A 12,502-nucleotide genomic window follows, 5' to 3' on the forward strand; every position below is an offset into this window, starting at 1 on the left:
AATCAATTCCTCTGAACTCCGGCAGCGAGCGGCCGTTATCTCTCCTCTGGCGTTTATGACTTGGTTAATCGTTAAGCAAGTGCCTTTGTGTCCTCTTGGGGATGGAGCAAGGACATATCTTGACACCCCGGCCTCCTCGTCCACCACCTCTCCTCCTCTCTCTGACTCTCTGAGGGTTGATCCAGACAAGCAGCCAATCGCTGACAGCTCGGCCTGCTGGGTATAAAGGTAGGTCCTCTGAGTCCAGCTGAGTTTACTTACCAGAAGCTCAGAGGAGATCTGAGGGTCTGAGGAGAAGCTGCTGCTGTGTTGAGCCACAGCTGGATAAGAGAGACAAACACAACAAACACAAATACAACAACCACAACCACTACAACTACAGCTACTGTTCTGTCTGAGAGGATGGAGAGGTTCAAGTCTAATGGAGGAGGAGGAGAACACATCAACAGCGCCTACGACCCCACGCTGGATGAACCTCCTCACTACCAGGAGCCCAACAACGGGGAGCGCCGCACCGTCCGGCCCTCGGTGGTCAGCGCCTTCGGCCACGACACCTTGGACCGAGTTCCCAACATCGACTTCTACCGCAACGCCGGCAGCGTGAGCGGCCACCGAGCCGTCCGGCCGTCGCTGCAGGAGCTGCACGACGTCTTCCAGAAGGTGAGAAGGACTTCAGGACTTCATCATCATCCGCTTCTTCTCCTGGTGGTGGTGGTGGTGGTTTCTGCTGCAGCTTCGTCCTTCACACGGCAAAAACTCAAGATCTTTCCAGGAATATTTGTCTTATTTCTTGTCAAAATGTCTCATTTCTAGTCAAAACTAAACTCTTTCCACTTAAAAATAAGACTCATCACCTAAAAATTAACTTGTTTTTAGATCATTTTCACTTGTTTCAAACTAATTTTCACTTGAAATAAGTAGAAAAATCTGCCAGTGAAAGCAAGTTTTTTTGTGCTTGTAATAAGAAAGAAAAACTTGCTCCACTTTCAGATTATTTCAAGTGAAAATCTGCTTGAAAGACAAAAAAAAGGGTCTAAAAACAAGCTGCTTTTTATGTCTTATTTTAAGTATAATGAGATTTGTTTTTGACTAGAAATAAGACACATATTCTTGGTAAGAGTTTGAGTTTTTGCAGTGCACTCTTGTGCAGGACGTCGCTCACTGACTCTGCACCTGAGTCTTTGTTCTGCTTCTGTCCAGCTCTCAGAAATAAGATGTTCTGCAGTTTTTTAGGTCACCCTTTAATTTACAGGACGTTAAGTAATATGTGATAATGTCAAGAAATAACAAATAGTTGTGTCATAATGTCTAGAAATAATTGATTGTAATTGACAATTTCACGGACTTGGTGGAGAAACATTCTGGCCTTTCCCCCAAAAAAGTTAAAACAAAAGCATTTGTAATCTTTTGCCTTTATGAAAAACATGACATTATTATGAAATGACTTGTTATTTCTTGACATTATCACGTAAGTGTAAATGAAAGGGTTAGTGTTTTTTAATGGTTCAGCAGTTCAGTGGTTTGTGACAGCGACTGTGATCAACAAACTTGACACACTTAGGAGTTTTAGTGCTTTTTATTGGACGGTCGTATACCCACGGCCCTGTGTTGCAAAAGAGTCGGGGTCAGAGGTCGTCTGGGTTTTATAGGCTGAAGTAGGTTGGGATTGTTTTCAACAGTCGACCGCAGCAGAAAGATGTGTCAGTCAAGAATAAATGTTTCACCATGAACCAGTGCCTATATAAAAACCCTCAGATTCATCAGAGAAAAGTGAATTTAGTCGACTCAAAGAATAAAATGAACTTCATGACTTGATTTAATCAACAGAAAATGACGGTGGTGCATTTAACACAGACACATTCAGTCATTTGTTATGAATGAAGCCTGAAAGACCCAATAACAACGGCTGTTTCTCTCAGTAGAAATGAAACTCACTGACTCAGACGTTTGGTTATTTAATATTTCTCTGTTCGTCTTCACACAGAAGTGGAAACAAAGTGTGTCTTCTTCTGTGTGTTTGATTCCCAGGGACTCACATTAAGCTCAATCATCCTTAACAAACAAACCGGCATGTTTCATGTTTGCTGTTCCTTCTCCAACAGAACGGAGCCATCTCGTCCCTGGACACGGTGGAGGACGATGGCGAGGGCAGCGACGGGACGCCGTCTGACGACCTGGAGTCCAACCCCGCCCCCGTCAAGAACCAAGGAGGCGTAAAGTTCGGCTGGATAAGAGGCGTCCTGGTGAGTTATAACGACTCCCTCGGCTTTATAGGAGCAGCTAGGGTCACTCACATAACTCACACTGGAGAGACAGAGGCCCCACCAGGACAACAGGGCCAACGGGGGCCAACGGGGGCCAATGGGGGCCAATGGAGGCCAATGGAGGCCAATGGGGCCCAATGGGGGCCAATGGAGGCCAACGGGGCTCATTGGAGGCCAAAGGGGCCAATTTTCTTTATTTATTTTATTAACCTTTACAAGAGAGACCTGTTCCGGGTCAGTAGCAGCAGCAAAACACAAAGTTACAGACTAACTGAACATACAGGAGACACAACACACAACACTAAAGTAGTTAGTGCAAACTACAAGGTGCAAGAAGGATAGGACTGGTTAAGTGCATGTGCAGACCTTCACAGACCGTCACATCAGTCAATGGGGGCCAATGGAGGCCAACGGGCACCAATGGGGTCCAATGGGGGCCAATGGAGGCCAATGGGGGCCAAAGGGGGCCAACGGGAGCCAATGGGGTCCAATGGGGGCCAATGGAGGCCAATGGGGGCCAATGGAGGCCAACGGGCGCCAATGGGGTCCAATGGGGACCAATGGAGGCCAATGGGGGCCAAAGGGGGCCAACGGGAGCCAATGTGTCCAATGGGCGCCAATGGAGGCCAATGGAGGCCAATGGGGGCCAATGGAGACCAACGGGGGCCAATGGAGACCAACAGGCACCAATGGGGGCCAATGGAGGCCAATGGGGGCCAATGGAGACCAACGGGGGCCAATGGAGACCAACAGGCACCAATGGAGGCCAATGGGGGCCAATGGGGGCCAACTGGGGCCAATGGGGGCCAATGGAGACCAACGGGGGCCAATGGAGACCAACAGGCGCCAATGGAGACCAACGGGGGCCAATGGGGGTCAACTGGGGCCAATGGTGGCCAACAGGGGCCAATGGGGGCCAACGGGAGCCAGTGGGGGCCAACGGGAGCCAATGGGGGCTAAGCTGTTGATGCTGCTGCGTTGATGATAATTAATGTTTCGTACTTTAACGTTCCAGTTTGCAGCGTTTGATGATATGGTGATGATTTTTTTTTTTCATGAGCACAAATGATATCTATATTTATAAATATGAATGAATAGATAAAAAGAGGAGAGGAGACAGGTAAATGAGTAGCAGCACAAATGAAATGAACCAAAGGACAGTCAGGCCTTCATCTTCCTGGGACAGATGTTACAGTTTCTGCAGCCGTTCCCAGATCCTCCAGAGTCTGTCCGGTTTGTGATTCAGGTTCATGAGTCGGCGTCTCAGGAGGAATAACAGCAGGAATCTGTGATGTGGACTGTAGAAAACCACGACGATGAACTCTAACGGTTCTTCTGCTCCACAGGTGAGATGCATGCTGAACATCTGGGGCGTCATGCTGTTCATCCGTCTGTCCTGGGTGTTCGGTCAGGCGGGCTGGGGTGAGTGCAGCACACAGACCTACAGGACCTGCATGAAACCGAAGGCCTGAGAGCTGAGGAGGGAGGGGCTGGAGCCTTGGTTCAGAGGTCCTAACTAAACGGGTTTAGAAGCAGAGCACTGCAAAAACTCAAAACCTTTCAGAGAATATTTGTCTCATTTCTTGTCAAAATGTCTAATTTCTAGTCAAAACGAATCTCTTTCCTCTTAAAATAAGACGCTTCACCTAAAAATTTACTTGTTTTTAGATCATTTTCACTTGTTTCAAACAAATATTCACGTGAAATAAGTAGAAAAATCTGCCAGTGAAAGCAAGTTTTTTGTCCACTATCAGACTTTTCTACTTATTTCAAGTGAACATTTGCTTGAAAGAAGTAAAAAGTGTCTAAAAGCTGCTTTTTAATGTGATGAGTCTTATTTTATGTATAATGAGATTGTTTTGACTAGAAATAAGACAAATTTATTTGAGTTTTTGCAGTGAGAAAACCACAGACCATTATGGACCTGGACCAGGACCTGGACTGTCTCTGTGTCTCAGTCATGATGTTTGGTGCCAGACACATTAACACCATCTCATTTTCCTTATTACCAACAAAAATACAAAAAAAAGACATGAGTGTAAAGTCCTGATGGTCTGTCGTGTCTCCGTGTCTTCGTCCTCAGGTCTGGGCATCGTGGTCATCGCTCTGAGCTGCGTGGTCACCACCATCACGGGTCTGTCCATGTCGGCCATCTGCACCAACGGCGTGGTCCGAGGAGGTGAGTTTACCATTACATCATCATTACATCATCGTGTGAAACCCCGATCTGACCCGGTCTGACCCGGTTCTCCTGCTGCGTCTCCTCAGGAGGAGCCTACTACCTCATATCTCGTAGTCTGGGTCCAGAGTTCGGTGGATCCATCGGCCTCATCTTCGCCTTCGCCAACGCCGTGGCCGTGGCCATGTACGTGGTGGGCTTCGCCGAGACGGTGGTGGAGCTGCTCGTGGTGCGTAACGTCCTAACGCTCTGATGATGCACTGCAAAAACTCCAAATCTTACCAAGAATATTTGTCTTATTTCTAGTCAAAATGTCATTTCTAGTCAAAACAAATCTCATTACACTTAAAAGGAGTATTTTTAGACAGTTTTCACTTGTTTCAAACTCATTTTCAATTGAAATAAAAATCTGCCAGTGAAAGCAAGTTTTTTGTGCTTGTAATAAGAAAGAAAAACTTGCTCCCCTATCAGATTTTTCTACTTATTTCAAGTGAAAATCTGCTTGAAAGAAGTAAAAAGTGTCTATGTGATGAGTCTTATTTTAAGTAGAATTAGATTTGTTTTGACTAGAATTTACATTTTATAAGTAAGCTGATAGTGAAGCAAGTTTTTCTTCCTTATTACAAGCACAAAAAACTTGCTTTCACTGGCAGATTTTTCTACTTATTTCAAGTGAAAATTTGTTTGAAACAAGTGAAAATGATCTAAAAACAGGTTAATTTTTAGGTGATGAGTCTTATTTTAAGTGGAAAGAGTCTTATTTTAAGTATAATTAGATACTTAATTAGTTTTGACTAGAAATGAGACATTTTGACAAGAAATAAGACAGATACTCTTGGGAAGGTTTAGAGTTTTTGCAGTGTGAGGTGTAGAGAGGTTCTGGTTCTGAGGTTCTGACCCGGCTCTGTTTACCTTCAGGATTACGATGTCCTCATGACGGACCCGATGAACGACATCCGGATCGTGGGCTGCATCACGGTGGTGCTGCTGCTGGGAATCTCGGTGGCCGGGATGGAGTGGGAGGCCAAGGTGAGACCCAACGAACCGGTCAGAACCGCTCCTCGGTCCAGTTCTGAAGACCGTCCGAGACTGAGACTTGAACGTCTTCTGGTGTCTCCGCAGGCGCTGCTGTAATAATAACGTAATAATGTCAAGAAATAGCCAAGAAATAACAATTAATTACGTAATAATGTCAAGAAATAGGCAAGAAATAACAATTAATTCCACAGTTATGTCCAGATTACACATGCTTCTCATGCCTCTGAAGACGGAGACTGAGACTTGACGGTGTTGACCCTCTGGTGTCTTGACGGTGTTGACCCTCTGGTGTCTTGACGGTGTTGACCCTCTGGTGACTTGACGGTCTTGACCCTCTGGAGACTTGACGGTCTTGACCCTCTGGAGACTTGACGGTCTTGACCCTCTGGAGACTTGACGGTCTTGACCCTCTGGAGACTTGATGGTCTTGACCCTCTGGTGACTTGACGGTCTTAACCCTCTGGAGACTTGATGGTCTTGACCCTCTGGTGACTTGACGGTCTTAACCCTCTGGTGACTTGACGGTCTTAACCCTCTGGAGACTTGACGGTGTTGACCCTCTGGAGACTTGACGGTGTTGACCCTCTGGTGACTTGACGGTGTTGACCCTCTGGTGACTTGATGGTCCTGACCCTCTGGTGTCTCCGTAGGCCCAGCTGGTCCTGCTGGTCATCCTGCTGGTCGCCATCGTCAACGTGTTCGTGGGACTCTTCATCCCCGCCACAGAGGACAAGAAATCTAAAGGCTTCTACAACTTCAACAGTAAGACGTCCTCATGTCTCCTGCTGTGAGCTGCTGCTTAGGAACTGGTGGAAAGAAACTGCACCAACACCACACGCTGTAGTTTTCTATGCAATAATGATTCTATTAGATTTGACTTTTGTTTTTTGTTAGAATTGTTTGTTTCTTTGTGTGTGTTTTTTGTGTATCTATCTATCTATCTATCTATCTATCTATCTATCTATCTATCTATCTATCTATCTATCTATCTATCTATCTATCTATCTATCTATCTATCTATCCATCCATCCATCCATCCATCCATCCATCCATCCATCCATCCATCCATCCATCCATCCATCCATCCATCCATCCATCCATCCATCCATCCATCCATCCATCCATCCATCCATCTTTCTACTCGTTAAGCTCCTCAACTCATCTCTCTCTCTCTTTTTTTTCTCTTCACAGCCAAGATCTTCATGAATAACTTTGCTCCGAACTTCCGAGGGACTGAAAACTTCTTCTCGGTGTTTTCCATCTTCTTCCCGGCGGCGACGGGGATCCTGGCTGGAGCCAACATCTCTGGAGACCTGAAGGTAGGAAGAGAAGAGAAGCTGTCGCCATGGTAACGAGGTTTCCTCCGCTGGGATGTCACCGTTCCCTCTAACAGAGCTGCTGCTTGTTGTGTTGTGTTACAGGATCCTTCGAAAGCCATTCCCAAAGGAACGTTACTGGCCATCCTCATCACCGGGGTCACCTACCTGGCCGTGGCGCTGTGTGTCTGTAAGTAGCCAACTATACCACCGTGTCTGTTGTTCATATATCAACTGATCATGTCAAGAAGTAGCCAAGAAATAACAATTAATTACGTAGTTATGTCAAGATTGCACATGCTTTTCATGCTTTGAATTTTTTTTTGGAAAAAACTGAATTTTTCTCCACCAAGTCTTTGAAATTGACTGTTATTTCTGGGTTGTTTCTTCGCAATCAATCATTATTTCTTGGCGATATTTCTCAACAACTATGAAATTGACTGTTTTTCTTGGCTATTTCTTGACATTATTATGTAATTGAATTTTTTTTCTTGGCTATTTCTTGACATTATCAAGTAATTAATAGTTTTTTCTTGGCTATTTCTTGACATTATCAAGTAATTAATAGTTTTTTCTTGGCTATTTCTTGACATTATCAAGTAATTAATTCCTTTTTTCTTGGCTCTCAAAGGGAATTTTAAATCGAAAGCAACTGGACTTTGTTATTTATTTCCGAGACAAATAACAAAGTCCAGTTGCTTTCGATTTAAAATTTCCTTTGAGATACTATGACCTGGACAAATGAGAATATGCACCGGCTTTTTCTTGGCTAATAATAATAACAACACATATTTGCATACACACACACACCCAAAAATTAAAACACAGAGGAGTTAGAAGTACTGTTCTTCTCTGTGATTGGTCAGCTGGCACCGTGGTCCACGACGCCACAGGAAACACCAACGACACGGTTCCCATAGGGACGGAGTGTGAGGGCCCGGCCGCTCTGGCCTGTGAGCTGGGATGGAACTTCACTTCCTGTTACGAGTCGACAACATGCAAGTTTGGCTCCATGAACAGCTTCCAGGTAAAACCACCTACAGTACATACACACACGTATATATATATCTATATATATATATATACATACACAGGTGTGTGTGAGCTCTGTTCTCTGACGCTGTCCTCTGATTGGCTGCAGCTGATGACCATGGTGTCCGGCTGGGGGCCGCTCATCATCGCCGGGACCTTCTCCGCCACGCTGTCCTCGGCTCTGGCTTCACTCGTCAGCGCTCCCAAAGTCTTCCAGGTCGGTTCTTCTCCTCCGAGACGCCACCTATTCATTCATTCATTCATTCATTCATTCATAGAAAAGCAGCCAAACTTCCACAAAGTATCAAAATACATGAAATGGCAAAACACAAAGTCCGCACACCAGAAGCAGCTCCAAAGTTATTCTTTATTATCAGATAGATTTCTATCTTATAATATTATATACATATATTATATCTTTGCTTTTTTTCATTCTTTTTTCAGAAATTTTACCACTTTTTCTAGAATTCTTTTTTGGCTTTTTCTAGAAGATTTTCTACTTTTTTTTTTTTAATCATACCACTTTTTTTCCCCCCAATTTTTTATTTATTTTTAATTTTTTGAAATTTTACCACTTTTTCTAGAAACATTTTTTTGAGAAAATTTTACGCACTTTTGCGAGAAATTTTTATTATTATTTTTTTTTAAATCTTACCACTTTAAAAAAAAAAAAAAAAAAAAAAAATTCTCTTTGAGAATTTTTACCACGTTTTTCTAGAAATGTTTAAACGTTTTTGGTGAAATTGTACCAGTTTTTTTCTAGAAATTTCTCTACAATATTTCCAAAAATGCACGCCATTGGCCCTAATTTGAATGTACTGTACATTGACTAAAAAAGTAACATTATTCAGTCTTCAAACTGTTGAACATGGAAGATGATCTCTAAAATTAAACCATCTCATTTACACTTTGGGAATTACTTTGTTTCAGCGTTAATCTCCTAATAGATAGATAGATATAACTTTATTCATGGCCGAATAATTTCCTTCGAGATGAATAAGGTTATGTCTGTCTATCTATCTATCTATCTATCTATCTATCTATCTATCTATCTATCTATCTATCTATCTATCTATCTATCTATCTATCTATCTATCTATCTATCTATCTATTAGGAGATTAACGCTGAAACAAAGTAATTCCCAAAGTGTAAATTTGCACAGCAACAATTGAATGTTCACACGTGACGTGGACTTTGACTGAGATATTCTATTCTAAAGTAATAATTGTGTCATAATGAAGGTTGCCCATGGCAGCAACAACGTGACATTACATCATCATTACATCTCCTCAGGCTCTGTGTAAAGACAACATCTACAAAGCTCTGCACTTCTTCGCCAAAGGACACGGCAAGAACGACGAGCCCCTCCGCGGCTACGTCCTCACCTTCATCATCTCTGTGGGCTTCATCCTCATCGGTCGGTTCAACGCTCCATCATCATCATCCTCTTCATCTTCATCATCATCCGCTTCTGCACTGCAAAAAACTCAAAATCTTACCAAGAATATTTGTCTTATTTCTTGTCAAAATGTCTAATTTCTAGTCAAAACTAATCTCTTTCCACATAAAATAAGACTCATCACCTAAAAATGATTTTCACTTGAAATAAGTAGAAAAATCTGCCAGTGAAAGCAAGTTTTTTGTGTGTTTGTAATAAAAAAGAAAAACTTGCTCCACTATCAGATTTTTCTACTTATTTCAAGTGAAAATCTGCTTGAAAGAAGTAAAAAGTGTCTAAAAACAAGCTGCTTTTTATGTGATGAGTCTTATTTTAAGTAGAATGAGATTTGTTTTGATTAGAAATAAGACAAATATTCTTGGTAAGATGTAGAGTTTTTACAGTGCAGCTGCTTCAGTTCTTCTCAGGTGTTAAATGAACGCGTCTTGTGGTTGTTGTGTTGTTTTGTAGGAGACCTCAACATCATCGCTCCCATCATCTCCAACTTCTTCTTGGCGTCTTACGCTCTCATCAACTTCTCCTGCTTCCACGCCTCCTGGGCCAAGTCTCCAGGTGAGTTTCAGCTTTCACTGTTTTATTGTTTCATTGTTTTATTTGGATCTCCATCAGCTGCAGCTTCTTCCTGAGGTCCAGTACATCACAGCGGAAAATTAAAAGCAAACTTAAAGAGTTAGCGTTGAGAATAGAGAAGCAAAAAACAAAAAAAAAGATGAAAATGAGATACAACAATGCTTCAAAATCTCACCAAATCACACATTCTACATTATTATATTTTATAATTTCATTCTATATCTTTATATTTAATATCCATTATTTTAAGATGGATATTCTATATATTCTAATAATCTATATCTATATTTATAGATATTATTCCTTACTTTTCTGGGCAAATTGAGTTGTAGGCAACTGGAACTGGAAAGTCTCACTAGTCCGCACTAGCTAGACGAGTATTCCTCACTGAATAATATTATTCTTTAATGTAATTCATTTATTAATAATAATTCCATAACTTCGGTAACACTAATAAGTACACACTATTACTATATTACACTATATTACTAAGCATTGGTTAAGCAAATACTGAATTCTTCATTTATAATGCATAATACTCATTAGTTTGTAGTTTATAAACACAGTTAGTGCTGATCAATGATGAGTAAAACATTTTTAACTGTGTTTATAAACTACAAACTAATGAGTATTCGTGTGTTATAAATAATGAACTCAGTATTTAATGCCTAACTAATGCTCACACTGCAAAAACTCAAAATCTTTCCAAGAATATTTGTCTCATTTCTAGTCAGAACAAATCTCATTCTACTTAAAATAAGACTCATCACATTAAAAAGCAGCTTGTTTTTAGACACTTTTTACTTCTTTCAAGCAGATTTTCACTTGAAATAAGTAGAAAAATCTGATAGTGGAGCAAGTTTTTCTTTCTTATTACAAGCACAAAAAACTTACTTTCACTGGCAGATTTTTCTACTTATTTCAAGTGAAAGTTTGTTTGAAACAAGTGAAAATGATCTAAAAACAAGTTCATTTTTAGGTGATGAGTCTTATTTTAAGTGGAAAGAGTTTAGTTTAGACTAGAAATGAGACAAATATTCTTGGAAAGATTTTGAGTTTTTGCAGTGTAATAGTGTGTACTTATTCTAAAGTGTATATGTATTCATTTAAGAGATGTTTTTTCACTAACAATTTGAATTTTCTGATGCTAATAGTTTGTTCAAAGCGTTTGGCGAGTAGCTTCCAGCAAACATGGACATCACTGCTCTTTTACTGTAGTTTGTCTGATGAAAGATTTAGACTTTCTTGTGTTTCCCGTCGTCCCTTCGTCCCCTTTAATCCCTCCTTCTTCTCTTCTCCCAGGTTGGAGACCGGCGTATAAATTCTACAACATGTGGCTGTCGCTGTTCGGAGCGATCATCTGCTGCGCCGTCATGTTCGTCATCAACTGGTGGGCGGCGCTGCTCACCTACGGCATCGAGATCCTCCTCTACATCTACGTCACCGTCAAGAAGCCAGGTGAGATAGATGGATGGATGGATGGATGGATGGATGGATGGATGGATGGATGGATGGATGGATGGATGGATGGATGGATGGATAGATAGATAGATAGATAGATAGATAGATAGATAGATAGATAGATAGATAGATAGATAGATAGATAGATAGATAGATAGATAGATTTTTTTTTATTATTAGAAATTTTACCACTTTTTCTAGATTTCTTTTTCTTTTTTTTAGGAAAATTTTCCAATTTTTTTTTTTTGAGAATATTTTTACCACTTTTTTCTAGAAATGTTTTTGTTCACCAGTTCACCTGTAAAATGGCAAACATGAGGTCCGCACACCAGAAGCAGTTCCAAAGTTATTCTCTATTATTTTATTATTATTATTTTCTTTTTTCTTTTTCTTTTTTTAGAAATTTTAGAATTTCTTTTTTTTTCTTTTAGAAATCTTACCACTTTTTCGATTTTTCTTTTTCAAATTTTTTTTTTGAGAATTTTTACCACTTTTTTCTAGAAATATTTAAACGTTTTTGTTCACCCGTTCACCTGTTCACCCGTTCACCCGTTCACCTGTCCTCCCTCCTCCCTGCTCCTCCCTCAGACGTGAACTGGGGTTCGTCCACTCAGGCCGTGACCTTCGTGAGCGCCGTCAGCAACGCTCTGTCTCTGTCCGGGGTCGAGGACCACGTCAAGAACTTCAGGTAAAGTCCTAAAACCTGAACTAGAGCTGCAACTAACGGTTACTTTCATTATCGATTTATCTGTCTATTAATCAAACCATTAATCTAATAGTTGGTTTGTAGCAACATTTGTAGCAGCCAATAACGTAATAATTTTGGCCATTTTAAATGTAATAACAGCCAATAATGTAATAACGTGCCAATAATGTAATAAAACTTTTGAGCCGATAATGTCATATCTATTTGGCTAAAGAGGAGAAAGACCACAAGATAGTACGTATCTTGGATGAATAAATATGACAACTATGTCATCCACTATTGATTAGCAAACTGCACAAAAACTGCAAAAAAGTATTTTATTTCCAAGAACTGCAGTCATATTTATGTATTATAACATTATTGGCACCAGTTATTACATTTTCAAAGGGTTTTAATACAGGCCAATAACGTAATAACGAGCCAATAATGTAATAACTTACAGTATTACATTATCCGCAAAAAGTTATTACGTTATT

The 12,502-nt window shown here is 41.0% G+C and overlaps 1 protein-coding gene across 1 annotated transcript in view; it reads left to right on the forward strand.

Annotated features, from left to right (window-relative positions):
- Nucleotides 1–402: 402 nt before the first annotated feature.
- slc12a1 (solute carrier family 12 member 1) overlaps nucleotides 403–12,502 on the forward strand; it is a gene marked incomplete at its 5' end in the record, with an annotated part of 33,422 nt that continues 21,322 nt past the window's right edge. Inside the window, 15 exons of the mRNA XM_083996777.1 lie at nucleotides 403–660; nucleotides 2,103–2,243; nucleotides 3,611–3,686; nucleotides 4,348–4,443; nucleotides 4,533–4,672; nucleotides 5,362–5,472; nucleotides 6,132–6,243; nucleotides 6,673–6,800; nucleotides 6,903–6,987; nucleotides 7,664–7,824; nucleotides 7,939–8,046; nucleotides 9,124–9,247; nucleotides 9,740–9,841; nucleotides 11,162–11,317; nucleotides 11,909–12,008. Coding sequence (XP_083852903.1) covers nucleotides 403–660; nucleotides 2,103–2,243; nucleotides 3,611–3,686; nucleotides 4,348–4,443; nucleotides 4,533–4,672; nucleotides 5,362–5,472; nucleotides 6,132–6,243; nucleotides 6,673–6,800; nucleotides 6,903–6,987; nucleotides 7,664–7,824; nucleotides 7,939–8,046; nucleotides 9,124–9,247; nucleotides 9,740–9,841; nucleotides 11,162–11,317; nucleotides 11,909–12,008 — 1,898 coding nt within the window. The remainder of the gene's footprint in view (nucleotides 661–2,102; nucleotides 2,244–3,610; nucleotides 3,687–4,347; nucleotides 4,444–4,532; nucleotides 4,673–5,361; nucleotides 5,473–6,131; nucleotides 6,244–6,672; nucleotides 6,801–6,902; nucleotides 6,988–7,663; nucleotides 7,825–7,938; nucleotides 8,047–9,123; nucleotides 9,248–9,739; nucleotides 9,842–11,161; nucleotides 11,318–11,908; nucleotides 12,009–12,502) is intronic.

Source organism: Trachurus trachurus (assembly GCF_905171665.1).
Source record: "Trachurus trachurus genome assembly, chromosome: 3".
NCBI classification, from domain to species: Eukaryota; Metazoa; Chordata; class Actinopteri; order Carangiformes; family Carangidae; genus Trachurus; species Trachurus trachurus.